General features: G+C 32.2%; 2 protein-coding genes across 3 annotated transcripts; one reads left to right on the forward strand and one right to left on the reverse strand.

Moving 5' to 3' along the window:
* The first annotated feature begins 5,385 nt into the window (after positions 1-5,385).
* LOC131618059 (protein ATAF2-like) lies at positions 5,386-6,475 on the forward strand. 2 transcript variants are annotated; one of them, XM_058889328.1, is made up of 3 exons: positions 5,386-5,510; positions 5,639-5,972; positions 6,062-6,475. In XM_058889328.1, the coding sequence occupies exons 2-3, from the start codon at positions 5,813-5,815 to the stop codon at positions 6,358-6,360; spliced, it is 459 nt and encodes a 152-aa protein (XP_058745311.1). In that variant the 5' UTR covers positions 5,386-5,510; positions 5,639-5,812; the 3' UTR covers positions 6,361-6,475. The 2 variants fall into 2 exon arrangements, with proteins under 2 accessions (XP_058745311.1, XP_058745310.1); XM_058889327.1 differs by lacking the exon at positions 5,386-5,510 and having other exon boundaries at positions 5,517-5,972.
* Positions 6,476-8,157: 1,682 nt separating this feature from the next.
* On the reverse strand, positions 8,158-9,390 carry LOC131619850 (F-box/kelch-repeat protein At3g23880-like). The gene has a single exon (XM_058890898.1). The coding sequence runs from the start codon at positions 9,388-9,390 to the stop codon at positions 8,158-8,160; it is 1,233 nt and encodes a 410-aa protein (XP_058746881.1).
* Between the last annotated feature and the right edge of the window lie 3,081 nt (positions 9,391-12,471).

Below are 12,471 nucleotides of genomic sequence, written 5' to 3' on the forward strand. Positions count from 1 at the left end.
TTCTGAATTCCGATCAAGCCCCACTATTTCCTTTCATGAGTGTTTGAATCTTTTCTGTTAGAGGCTTAGTGTGATTTGTTCAAGCCTACAACAATCATGTAATGTATCCAAACTCTATTATTTTTTATTTCTGTTAATATATTGTTTACAATATTTGCATGTTTGAGTTGTTGAATAGTTCTCTACCTGGTATCAATTTTGACCTAAATTTTGACATAAAATGTTGGGATTTTGAAATCTTTCTTGACCCTATTTCAATTTTGAACTAATTGTTGACCTAAATTATTTGAGTATTTGATTTGTTGTTTATATTGCTTGAGTTTTGATAAAAAAAAATTTGAGTATTTGGTTCTGTTGTTGAGTTTTGTTCTTCATTAGGGTTCGGACAAGGGTTTTGAATTGAGGTTTTCTTGACCCTGTTTCAATTTTGAGCAAAATTTTAACCTAAATTGTTTGATTATTTGATTTGTTGTTTATATTTCTTGAGTTTTGATTAAAAAATGTTTGAGTATTTGATTATGTTGCTAAGTTTTGTTCTTCATTAGGGTTCGGCCTAGGGTTTTGAATTGAGGTTGTATTTATGTTACTCTATTTTGTTCATATTTCGTTTTACATTATTGTTTGATTGATATTGAGTTTTATGCCATGTCTTTTCAAAATTCTTCATTGACTTCAACCTTGGACGATCTTATTGATATTAACATGTTGCCTAATTGGACTGGGGAATAAGAGACAATGGATGGAGGAAATATAGAGATTGGTGACATGATTGATTTGAAACTTCCAGTTCCACTTCCAACTGAAAACACAACTAAAAATACAACTACTACTCAAAATACAACTACTGCTGATGATGGGGCAACCCCTCCAGTTGACCCAGATCAGAGTTCTCATAGCCATATAAATGCATTTGGTAAAGCTCATCATCCCAAAAAATATGTTGCTTATACTGAAATGGTACTTATTGAAATTCCTGATGGTACCAAGAAGTGGAAATGCAGATGGTGTGGTAAGCTTTACACTTATGATGTGAAATCGAAAAGTACTTCTAATGGTAAGAAACATTTAGAAAATTGCATTTAGAGAAAGTTGAGACTGAAAGGTAATACTGACAAAGAGGTTGCACGGTCTAGGTTAAATGTAGGTGGTGATAGTACTCCTAGTTTGACAACTTGGACATATGATTCTAGGTCATGAATTTCATTTTTATGTTATGGAAGGTTTTATCTTTAATGAGTTTATTAGAGAAAAATTTATCAATGGTATAAAAAGATTACTAGACAACATGTTAAGTTTGATTGTGAGACATTTTGTGAGGCTGAGAGAGTTAAGATGAAAAAGTCTATGTCTTTGATTAACAAGACCAGTCTTACAACTGATTTGTGGTGGTCTGGTGAACAGAGGATAGGTTATATGAGTTTGACTGGTCATTTCATTGATTCAAAATGGCAGTTTCATAAAAGAGTTTTATCTTTTAAGAATGTGCCACCACCACATTCAGGTGAGATTTTGTGTAGGGAATTGATTAAGGTCTTGGATAATTGGGGCATAAGGGATAATGTTGTTTCAATTTTAGTTGATAATACTAGTGCCAATGATAATTGCATTGCTAGATTGAAGAGATGTTATTTTGGTAGGAAAAATCTATCGTTGAATGGTAAACTGCTTCATGTGAGATGTTGTGTACACATCTTAAATTTGTTGGTTCAGGATGGTCTTGATATGATTTAGGTGACTGTTGATAAGATTAGAAATGGGGTCAAATACTTGTTGAATTCTAAAACTAGATGCAAAGCATTCAAAAAATTTATTGATGAGTTGCAACTTGAAGGCATAATGCAAGTGTTTGATACTAAGACAAGGTGGAACTCAACTTGGTTGATGTTGTCCACTACATACCACTACAGAGAAGTTTGGCCTAGATATGCTGAAGAAAATGGTGCATTTCTCAATTTTTTTTCCTGATGCAAATGATTGGGAAGATGTTCATGATATTTGCAAGTTTTTAAAGGTTTTTGTTGATGTTACATCAATTATTAATGGCATCTCTTACCCTACTTCTAATTTGTTTTTGGCTGAGCTTTACACGGTGAAGGTTCTACTTGATAAACCTTTAAGCATCTCAAATAATCATCAGTTGCAAGCGTTTACTAACGAAATGAAGTTGAAATATGACAAGTATTGGTCAGAGTCTAATACATTGATTTCTATTGGTGCAGTTCTTGATCCAAGGTATGTACAACTTACAAGTAGATAGTTAATTAAGTCGCTATTGCATTGTACATTAGGTAGCTACTATTCTGTTTGAAATGTTTCCTTGTGATTCAAGCTTGACCTATTATTAATTTTGTTGCCTATGAAATAGTATTTCAGGCCACTTCTGTCTGAACTGCTTGTGAATTATGTTTGATCAATATTTCATATGTTGCCTATGATGAATTATGTTTCCTTGTTGTGAGTTGTGATTCAACATTGACCTATGATTAATTTTGTTGCGTATGAAATAATATTTGAGGCCACTTTTGTCTGAACTGCTTGTGAATTTTGTTTGATCTAAGGCCAATTCTGTTTGATCTGCTTGTGAAATAATTCAAATATCTTACCTGATGAGTTGTGACTCAATTGTGCCTAGGATTAAATTATGTTGCCTTGTGAGTTGTGACTCAATTGTGCCTAGGATTAAATTATAGTAGTCTCTGAGGCCAATTTTGTTACCTCCTTGTGACTTTAGTTGTGTCTAAGGCCAATTTTGTTACCTCCTTTGAGTTTAGTTGCCTATGATGAAATCAAATTATGAGGCCAAACATGTTGAAAATAAAATATGCAAATAGGTATAGATGAATTTAAGTTGGTTGACAACTCTACTTGTTTAAATAGGTATAGAATGATCTTCATCAAATGGGTATTCGTCGTTTTTTAGTGTCCATTCACGATGAACCTTTGAACTGTCATATTTGATATCAAATTTCCACTATCAAAAGATTTGGTCAAACAGTGATACTAAATGAAATAAAATAATAAAAATATATATAACATATTTTTCTCCTAAAAAATAGACTATATATATATATATATATATATATATATATATATATATATATATATATATATATATATATATATATATATATATGACCGTTTGATCGAGTACTATTAACCGTTAAGAATTAGTGTCAAATTAAACTTTGACACTTTTGTCTCTTTTTAAAAGTGGGGATCAACTTACTCAAAGAATAAGTTTTTTTTAGCTATCCTCTTCAACATCGAGATAGGTGATGATGATAATATTGTTCTTAGTATCAAAAAGATTTGTGTATTCGTTTTATTTCTGGTGGAAAAATCCAGGAGATTATTTCATGATGTGTTGTTGATGTTGTATTTTCTAATTTTCTAAGGAGTTGTTGTTGAGCTCCTTCTATTATTTCAAATTTCAATTAGCTTATTGATTGAAAAAAAAGTCAAACAATATTTTTTGCTGCAAAGCAAAAGAGACTCGAGGAATTGCAAGTAATGCCAATCTATAATATAAGAAAAGAAACTGTTCTGGATTTCTCAAAAATACCCTTTTACTTATCTTAGTCTAAATTAATATATTTGAGGGTAAAAAAGGTCTTTTAATTATTTATTAAAAATATTTAGTTGCAACCATGATTTATGACTGGCCCATGAAAAAACAACAAATTGATTCTTCTTCTGCATACATAAGCCTCACATGCTACCCTTTCGCTCTTCTTCCTTCATACACGTTTCCTACTATCTCTCTCAAAAGGTTTTATACTTCTCCGTTTCTCTTTCCAAATAACAACAAATTGATTCTTCCAACAATCATTTGCTCTCAAGTTTGCAAGTTCTCGCAATGGCAAGACCTTCCGAGAAGCTGAAGGACATCAATGAGAGTAAGGAACTATCCAAAATCGCCGTCAGAATCCATCACAGGTGGACAGTTTTATCAAAGACGACCAAGGAGCACTTCGAATTGATTCTGGTTGATAAAGAGGTTTGTCTTTTGGTTTCGATTTTTTCTTGTGTTTCATGTTAGTGTTTCGTTGTTACAAATCTTAAATTGGTTCTGGTTTCGTGTTTGTCTTCATATTGTTATTCTGGTTTCGTGTTAAACTCGATTTTAATATTTGCATATTTTGTTAAAAAATAAAAAATTGATCGTGTTTCATTTGAGAGTTGGTCTGGTTTGTTGTTAAACTGGAATTTCATTTTAGGGTTTGTTTGTTCCAAAACTGAAATTGAAAGTGTTTCATTTTACGGTTGGTCTGGTTTCGTGTTAAACTGTGTTTTCTTTTTAGGGTTTGTTTGTTAAGAAACTGAAATTTTCTGCCTACTCAAAAGGTGCATCATAATTTCAGAGAGAAAAACTTATCTCTCTGAATCATATGTCATTTACAACTGCAACACCGTAATGCAGCTCTAGAGATCCAATTTCAAACTATAATGGTTTAAACTAAATTCCGGTTGGGACTTTATTTTTGAAGTCTTGATTTTGAGTAACTGGGTGTCTTTATATGATCATAAAGTTTTGGTCTTTGAAGATTTGTTTGGTGAAATTGAATAGGTAAGTACACCTTTTGAAGTGTGTTTAGTTTTGAGCTTTGATCTATTTGGGTATAGTGACTGGCCCATGGATTCAAAATCATATACTGGCCATGTCAAAAGTTATGACAGGGAAGCTAATATACATCATGTACGCCCTTATATAAATTATTGCTCAAATGTTTTGAATAGCTCCGAACAAAATGTTATGTGCAATTACAACTATGTGTATTTGTTGATGTTGCACATCTTATTTGGATTTGATCCTGTCATTAATAAATATTTGCAGATCGAGTACGATGATGAAGATAAATTTAGATGTACTTAGAAATAATGTTCTGAATGAAGGATTTGGATGTGTTTAGAAATAATGTTCTGAAGGCAGAAGCTGTAATTAAAGCAGCAAAGAAGAAATATGATGAAGAAAGTAATCAAGTGAGTGAGGTTCTGGCTCGATTTAAGACTGCTGATGACATTCGTCAAGAAGCTTTTGTCAAGCTACAGACTTTGAATAGGAAATTACACGAGAAGGTTTGATCTTTCTTTCCTGTCTACTACACTCCTTTTTGTTTTCAGTGTTTCCCTTAGGAAAAAAATTGTTGTGAGATATATGTTTTGTTTATCAGAACAGAGCAAACTTTACTCTTGGGTTGTTTGACAATTGATTTTTTCCGCAAGCTTCCCCAAGACGTGGAGAAAGGTGGAAATCCAACTCACTCACTTTTCGACAGATATAACAATGCTTTTCTTCGTTGAATTGGTAAGAAACAGGAATTCGAGAACTAAGTCGATGATTTGCTTTGTTTCCCCTATTTTTCTTGCTGATACTCTTTTGTATGTAACAGTTACCACAGTCTTGTCCTATGCGTACATGGTATGTAGTAATCTCAGGCATACCATTCCCAAGTCCGTAGTTTATTGTCAAGTGCGCGAAGCTAAGCGTAGCTTACTTCATAATTTCTTAGGTTGATGTTTGGTTCAACATGAATCACCTACTGCTTTAATCTTAGCAAGACTTCTTTTATGTGTTGTTCTAACAAAATCTTTGTGTTGGTGTACTTAAATGGTTTATATGTTTTCAATTGAATTTTAGGGTGAATAAAACTCAACCATTGACTCTGTCTCATCGCAACTTTCATTTCCCAAAACACCATAACAACAACAATCATCAATAAGAACAAGATCATCGTCAACAACAACGAGAATCATAATCAAGAACAATCATCAACAACAGAGTCAACGTTTGAAGAAGCCTTCAGAAACACAAATGCAAGGTGAATTAGAGTTGCCACCTGGTTTCAGATTTCATCCAACCGATGAAGAATTGGTGAATCATTACTTGTGTAGAAAATGTGCTGGCCAATCAATTTCTATTCCTGTTGTTAAAGAAGTTGATTTGTATAAGTTTGATCCATGGCAGCTTCCTGGTACTTCATTTTTTCACTTATGAATCATTTCTTTTGTTACTTTTCTTTCTAATTGCATATGAATAATTTGTTTTTGCTGATGTATGCAGAAATGGGTTATCACAGTGAGAAAGAATGGTACTTTTTCTCTCCGAGGGATCGAAAATACCCGAACGGTTCCCGCATTAGTGTAGATCCAAATCTAATGGTCCATGCATTGGTGTGTCAATGTGTAAGAGCAGGAAGTCGTGTAGAAAATTCTTGTATTGTTGCTGGCATTTTTTCATATATTTGTAATATACTTTTCAATTCAAAGAGATGGAATGTTGCTTTATACTATTACACTATTATACGCTTTATTTATGAATCCATGACAAAAACAACGTTCAAAGAAAAAGACTTGCATTAAAATACTAAGAAGTCAGAACACAAAACAACTTCCAATGTATTACTACTAATAAAAATTGAAGCTGCTCAAAGGATTGTCATGTAAAAATATAAATAGTTTATAGTTGATGATGTTACACTGTCTAATTAATGTTCACAACTTGATGTTCCTATGATATACTAATGAGAATAGTAGACATTGTTTGTTGAGGAAAAACTGAATATTCATACCAGCTCGTCTGTATGAATAAACTGATATTTTAATTTTATTTATTTATTTTGTCATACTTTTGTAAATGATGCTACAATTTCGAAAAAACAATTTAACGGTATTATTTTTATTTACGGGAAAATGTATTACTGATTCTATTTTTATAAATTATATTAAAATACGAGAAAATAATCTATGGTTAATCGAAATATTTTATAAATAATATTATTTTTATATACAAGAAAAAATGTACTAACTATTCAAATATTTTTATAAATGATGTCAAAACAAAATATTTTTGTTTTATTAATTTATTAATGTGTACAAATGCGCGTAACAAATCAGTACTCGTGCATCCTCACGGCTACTTTTCATATGCTTTGACTCTCTTTTAGTTTCTCTTTTTAAGTTGTTAAACAATTACTAAATACCATGTAATTTTATTTTCAAAAACCGCTTATAATTTACTTTGAATAAAAATATATTTGTACTTCAAATATTTATTTTGTTTTCATTAATGTATTTTTTATAAATAACAATTATTATTTGTGAAAACAATGCGTGTGTCCGACCAGAACCCGTGCGTATGCACGGGTTTGCTACTAGTTACTTGTAGAAAGATCTTTCATGTCAAATTTATTTAAAAGTAATAAATTCAGTACATAATATACTTGTATGTATGACATGATAGCCCCAGAATCTTTGCTATGTACCTATTGTACTTTAAATAAAATATACATTGCAAAGATTTGTAAAGCCATATTTTTTCATTCATGTATTATTGTTAACAATAGAAAGACTTGGAAAATATATATTATATGAAATGTACATAAATGAAATTGTGTTATACTCAGAAAGTAATGTGGACAAGGTGTAATGGATGTGTAGAATTCGCAGGAGCATTATAGGTAATTTCTTTTATTCTTCAATTTATTCGATGCTTCACTGCAACTTTATTCTTCAATAATATATTCCATGACACAATTAGAGAGAGGTGTTAGTGTCATTTTAATAGACCTTAAAGAAAGTCGTTGCATGTTTTAAAACTAGAGGGAGTATCAGGATCATTTTAATCTTCACGTGTGTTTTTTATGCACAAGATAATCAGCTGTTTGTATTTGTATTCATTTTTTTTTCACTTCATTAGTTATGTGTTAGTTACATTATTTTAGTTCAAACTACGACAACCGCAATTAGCGTCGCAACACCTATACTGACCGAAATCGTGAAAGCCTTTAGGCGACCGCTATTTAAAACCGGGTACTATTATCCACTCTCCTTCTCAACTCATGATGTTTGGAACCACGAAGTATACAATACAACATTGTTTAATGATTTTAGCTATAGAAACTAGAAGAAATATAATAAGATGGACTTGCAAGTGAGAGATAATTGTAACAGCATAACAAACATATAGTTTCTAAATGAAATAGAACAAAAAGAAGATTCCTGCAAACATTAACTGAATTCCCACAAGGCAGTGATCATTCATCCAACCATTGACATCTCTGATAAATAACAAGAGATGACATGATTCAAACATATTTTTCTGTTGCACCATAATTGCCACAAAAAAAAAAGATAAGAACAAAAGATGAAAAATGTAATTTACCATTGCAGTGATACCAAACTCTCACAATGAATATGTAGATCGAGCCCAAGTGTGCTAGTTATAGTTATCAAAGGATCCAAGCAGCCACTATTTGAATTATATAACACAAGTTCGGAAGACGATTCTGGTATTAGCGTAACACCACCATTTTCTGAAATGACCAAGGGTTCAACAAAAGAAGTTCGATTTGCATTATTACGAAACAGGTTAAGTAGGTGAAACTGAGAAAACTTTTTTCTCATGAGAAGAACACTATTATCTGAAATGAACAAGGGTTCAACATAATAAAGTTGATTCTGGAGGATGATTTTCTCGTAAGGAATAATCAATAATTTAGTCCATGACTCAACAACACCATACTCTTTCATTGACCACACAACACCGTTAACATCCCACACACAAAGACAGTCACTCAAAACATATAGTGTACGATGAATGTGCACATTATCACCGTCAATTTGAGGTAGTAACATTTCTCTGTAAGTCTCCTTCTCTAGATCAAAAGAAAAAATATTCATGAATTGATCAAAAATATTAGGGCCACCTTTATATACCATCCAACTAAGTGTGCCATTCACAAATTTTCCTATCCTCTTAGTGGGCCTAAAAGAAAAATTCGGAATAGTTTTCCAAATATTTTCACCAAAGGTATAAATTTTGGTCAAAGATTGAGTAAAATTATACTTATTTCGCGCAACTAATAACACCTTGTACTTTTCATTAACTTGATCATATCCAAAACCATAATGCATGATATGCCAATCAGGCGAAACAGCTTGTGGAGATTTGTTGGATTTGAATCTGATAGAAGGGTTCCACAGTTTGACAGTATTTTGAGAGCTGTTAAAAACACATAGAAGACCATTGCATGAACCTATAATACATCTCTTGTTATTCTTCATGGAGCGGAGGGTAACAGGTTCAACAGAGGTTGATGAGTTTTCAAATAATGGCTCCAAAAAGTAAGATGCGATTTTGTACGGTTCTTCTATAACGGAAAAGACCAATTGTTGGGTGGTGATGCGTGAGATTTGAAGATGGCTCTTTGCGAATTGGGAATCGGAGATTAGGGTTTTCCATAATTTGCAAACGCGTTTAAATTGAAGAAGCGACTTCACTGAAAGCCGCGAGAGGATCTCTCTGATGAGTTCTTCCGGTAAGAATGGCGGTGGAATTCGGTGATTGACGGAATTGGAAACTGTGACGTTTTGAAGCTGATGAATATGCATAACGAAAGAGTAATGAGTGTGTTTAGAGTTTCTTATCCTAATGTGCTTATATATATAGCTTTACGGCCAGGCAAGTTTAAACTAAATCAAATTAATATATTATTTAATCCGTATTGCCCTTAAAAAGAAAAAAAAAAAAAATTGGTGTAAACAAAAATTTAGAGCCGTCAAAATGAAGCACGTGGTCCGATCCACGGAGTCAGAAATAAAAAATTTAGGATTTCAATCTTATTTTTTTAAAAAAAAAATTTTATTCCACTCTATAGGGTGTTATATAAAATTTCAAAAATATTTCTACGAAAATCAAAAATACATTTTCGGTATATCCCTCACAACATAATAAAATAAGTTCAAAAGTCTATCCACCATATTTTAAAGAGAAAATAAAATTGGAGATATATCTTCGGTTGTTCACGGAAATGCATCTCCGGTAAATTACTGCGGAAATATTGAAATTTCTGTCACCCCACTATTTACCTATAAACCAGAAGTGTATATCTGATAAATTCAAAAGTCACAATGCTTAAAACAGTAACCTACATGATCATCTCATTTCATCAACTTTCCATAAACCTCTACAAAAACCCTTTCATTCTCAATCAAGTTTTTCACATCAAAGCTTTATTCTTGTGGTTCATCATATAAAAAGGAGCTCAATGAAGTGGAATTTAAGATAAACTTTATTCATTTTAATCCACATTGTTCACATTAATCTGGTTTTTCAGCTGAATTTTTTTTGTGTAAATACCGGAAATGTATTTTCGGTTGTTTGTTGAATGTTACTGGAAATGTATTTCCAATTTTGTCTGTGTTGTTTTCCAGAACTTATTTATTGTTGTGTATACTAGTTAATATAATGTTTATTTTTCACATTAGGTATGGTGCATCCCGACGCCATTCTCAAGGCTAATGTATCTCAAGTTGTTTCACCTCTCGTAACTAAGGTGGTAAATATTCGGGTCAATTTTCAAAATAAAGAAGAGTATGAATTTCGTGATGACATGCTACAGTGAATTCGCACTGAGGCCAACAGACTAGGTTTTGTGTTGTGATTGAAAGGTCCGATAATGATTCAAATAGAAGAGGGATATTTGTGACTTTGACATGCGAAACAGGTGGAAAATATATACCTCGTTTCCGTAATTTTATACGAGATGACACCGGTTCAAGAAAATGTGAATGTCCATTTAAATTGTGTGGTTATCGGTTAGAAAATAATAAATGGAAGTTTAGTGTGCTATGTGGTTTACACAATCACGATTTATGTAAAAAGTTAGTCGGTCATGCAATTGCATGTCGGCTCTTGCCGGAAGAGAAATAGTGCGTGTCCGACATGACATTGAATTTGGTACCTCCCAAAAACATACTTGCAATGTTGAAACGCAAAAGACCTGAAAATATCTCAAATATTAAGCAGGTGTACAATAGCCTCTACCAATCCAAATTAGTGCTTAGGGGGGACCAAACCGAAATGCCGAAATGCAACACCTCTTGAAACTTCTAGATGATACTCCCTCCGTTTCTATTTATAAGCAAACTTTGACTTTTTAGATTCATTCAATAAATGTTGTATTTGGATGATATAAAGACTAGATACATCATTTATTCAATGAGTGTAAAAAGTTAAAATTTGCTTATAAATAGGAATGGAGAGAGTAACAATTACATCTAGGCACCGAAGGTGTGAGGACGGAGTAACGGTAAGAAATATATATTGGAATCATCATGATTCCATTAAATTGTTCAATACATTTCCCACTATGCTTATAATTGATTTAATGTATAAGACCAACAAATACAGGTTATTATTGTTGAAAATTATTGGTGTTACGTCGACCGAGAAGACATATTCTGTTGGTTTTGCATTTATAGAGTGCGAAAAAGAGGAAAATTTTCCATGGGCTTTGAAGATTTGTCGGTCAATGTTGAAGGACCAAAAAGATATGTCAAAAGTCATGTTATCGACCGCCATAGCGCTTTGATGAATTCGGTTGCAATGATATTTCCCACTTCTTTTACATTACTTTATAGATATCATATTACATAAATGATTAAGACAACATCTTAATGATAATTAACGATTATATATCTCTCCTTATCTTTTTTTTTAACTTAGTAATCGATTAATTTGATGGATTATTATAATGGAATGGTATATGTTGTAAGCTAGGTTAATGAATTGTATTTCATAATGTATGTAATAATATTCTTTGTTGCCTTCTTGCGAATACATAACACCTTCTTTATCAATGCCTTCTTGCGAATGCAAGACTCCTTCTTTATCAATGCCTTCTTTCCATCTTGCAAATCCACAAGTACATTCTCCATGCCTTCTGCTTCCGTTAAGTTGTTGTTAACCAGCTTCACCTTGGTTTTTTTTATATGATCAAATTAAGTACATAGTTTCTTGTTTCTTTTCATATGATTTGAGCACCTTATGTCAAGGTACTAAGTAATCGAATCCACTCCATCTTCAATTGTTTTCAACATCAACATCAATAGTTTAGAGTTAGAACTAGAGCTTTCTTGTGCCACATTTGCTTCTTCTTCAATATTTTGAGTCTTCTTTCCCTTTTCTGACCAACACTCATCATCACAATATCCAAAATTTTCACAATTATAGCACTCCACATTCTTCTTGTCAAATGAATTCTTCTTTAGTTGATTCTTCTCATCCCCTCCTTTTCTATGAGACGATTCAGGTTTCTCGTCATGTTTGGCCTTCCCTTTCTAGTTCTTCTTCTTCTTGAATCGAGAAATAATAAGTTATTTTTATTTTTTACCATTACTTTTCAACGATCTTCATTTCATAGGCTTCAAGAATGCTCTGCATATCTTCAATCCTGACTTCACTAAATTCTTGTGTTTCTTCAATTGTCACGTCACCACTAAGTGATACAAATTAACTTTTAGAATAATGACTGTTGATTACAAGCATATACTATGGATTCATATAGGTTTAATCATCTTTTAAATGGTTTACTTGTAATGCAAGTAGCCAAAGTTAACCTCTAACAACTAATTAACTTGTAACAACTATAACTACAAACTACTTGACATATTTAAATTATAAACTAACAC

The sequence above is a fragment of the Vicia villosa genome, linkage group LG7, assembly GCF_029867415.1.
Source record: "Vicia villosa cultivar HV-30 ecotype Madison, WI linkage group LG7, Vvil1.0, whole genome shotgun sequence".
In the NCBI taxonomy this organism is placed as follows: Eukaryota; Viridiplantae; Streptophyta; class Magnoliopsida; order Fabales; family Fabaceae; genus Vicia; species Vicia villosa.

Excerpts from the sequence above, each read along its gene's own strand:
- LOC131618059 (XM_058889328.1), top strand. The coding sequence starts at position 5,813 with ATGCAAGGTGAATTAGAGTTGCCACCTGGTTTCAGATTTCATCCAACC. Across the intron at positions 5,973-6,061 it reads TGATCCATGGCAGCTTCCTG|AAATGGGTTATCACAGTGAG; the intron begins GTACTTCATTTT and ends TGATGTATGCAG.
- LOC131619850 (XM_058890898.1), bottom strand. The coding sequence starts at position 9,390 with ATGCATATTCATCAGCTTCAAAACGTCACAGTTTCCAATTCCGTCAAT.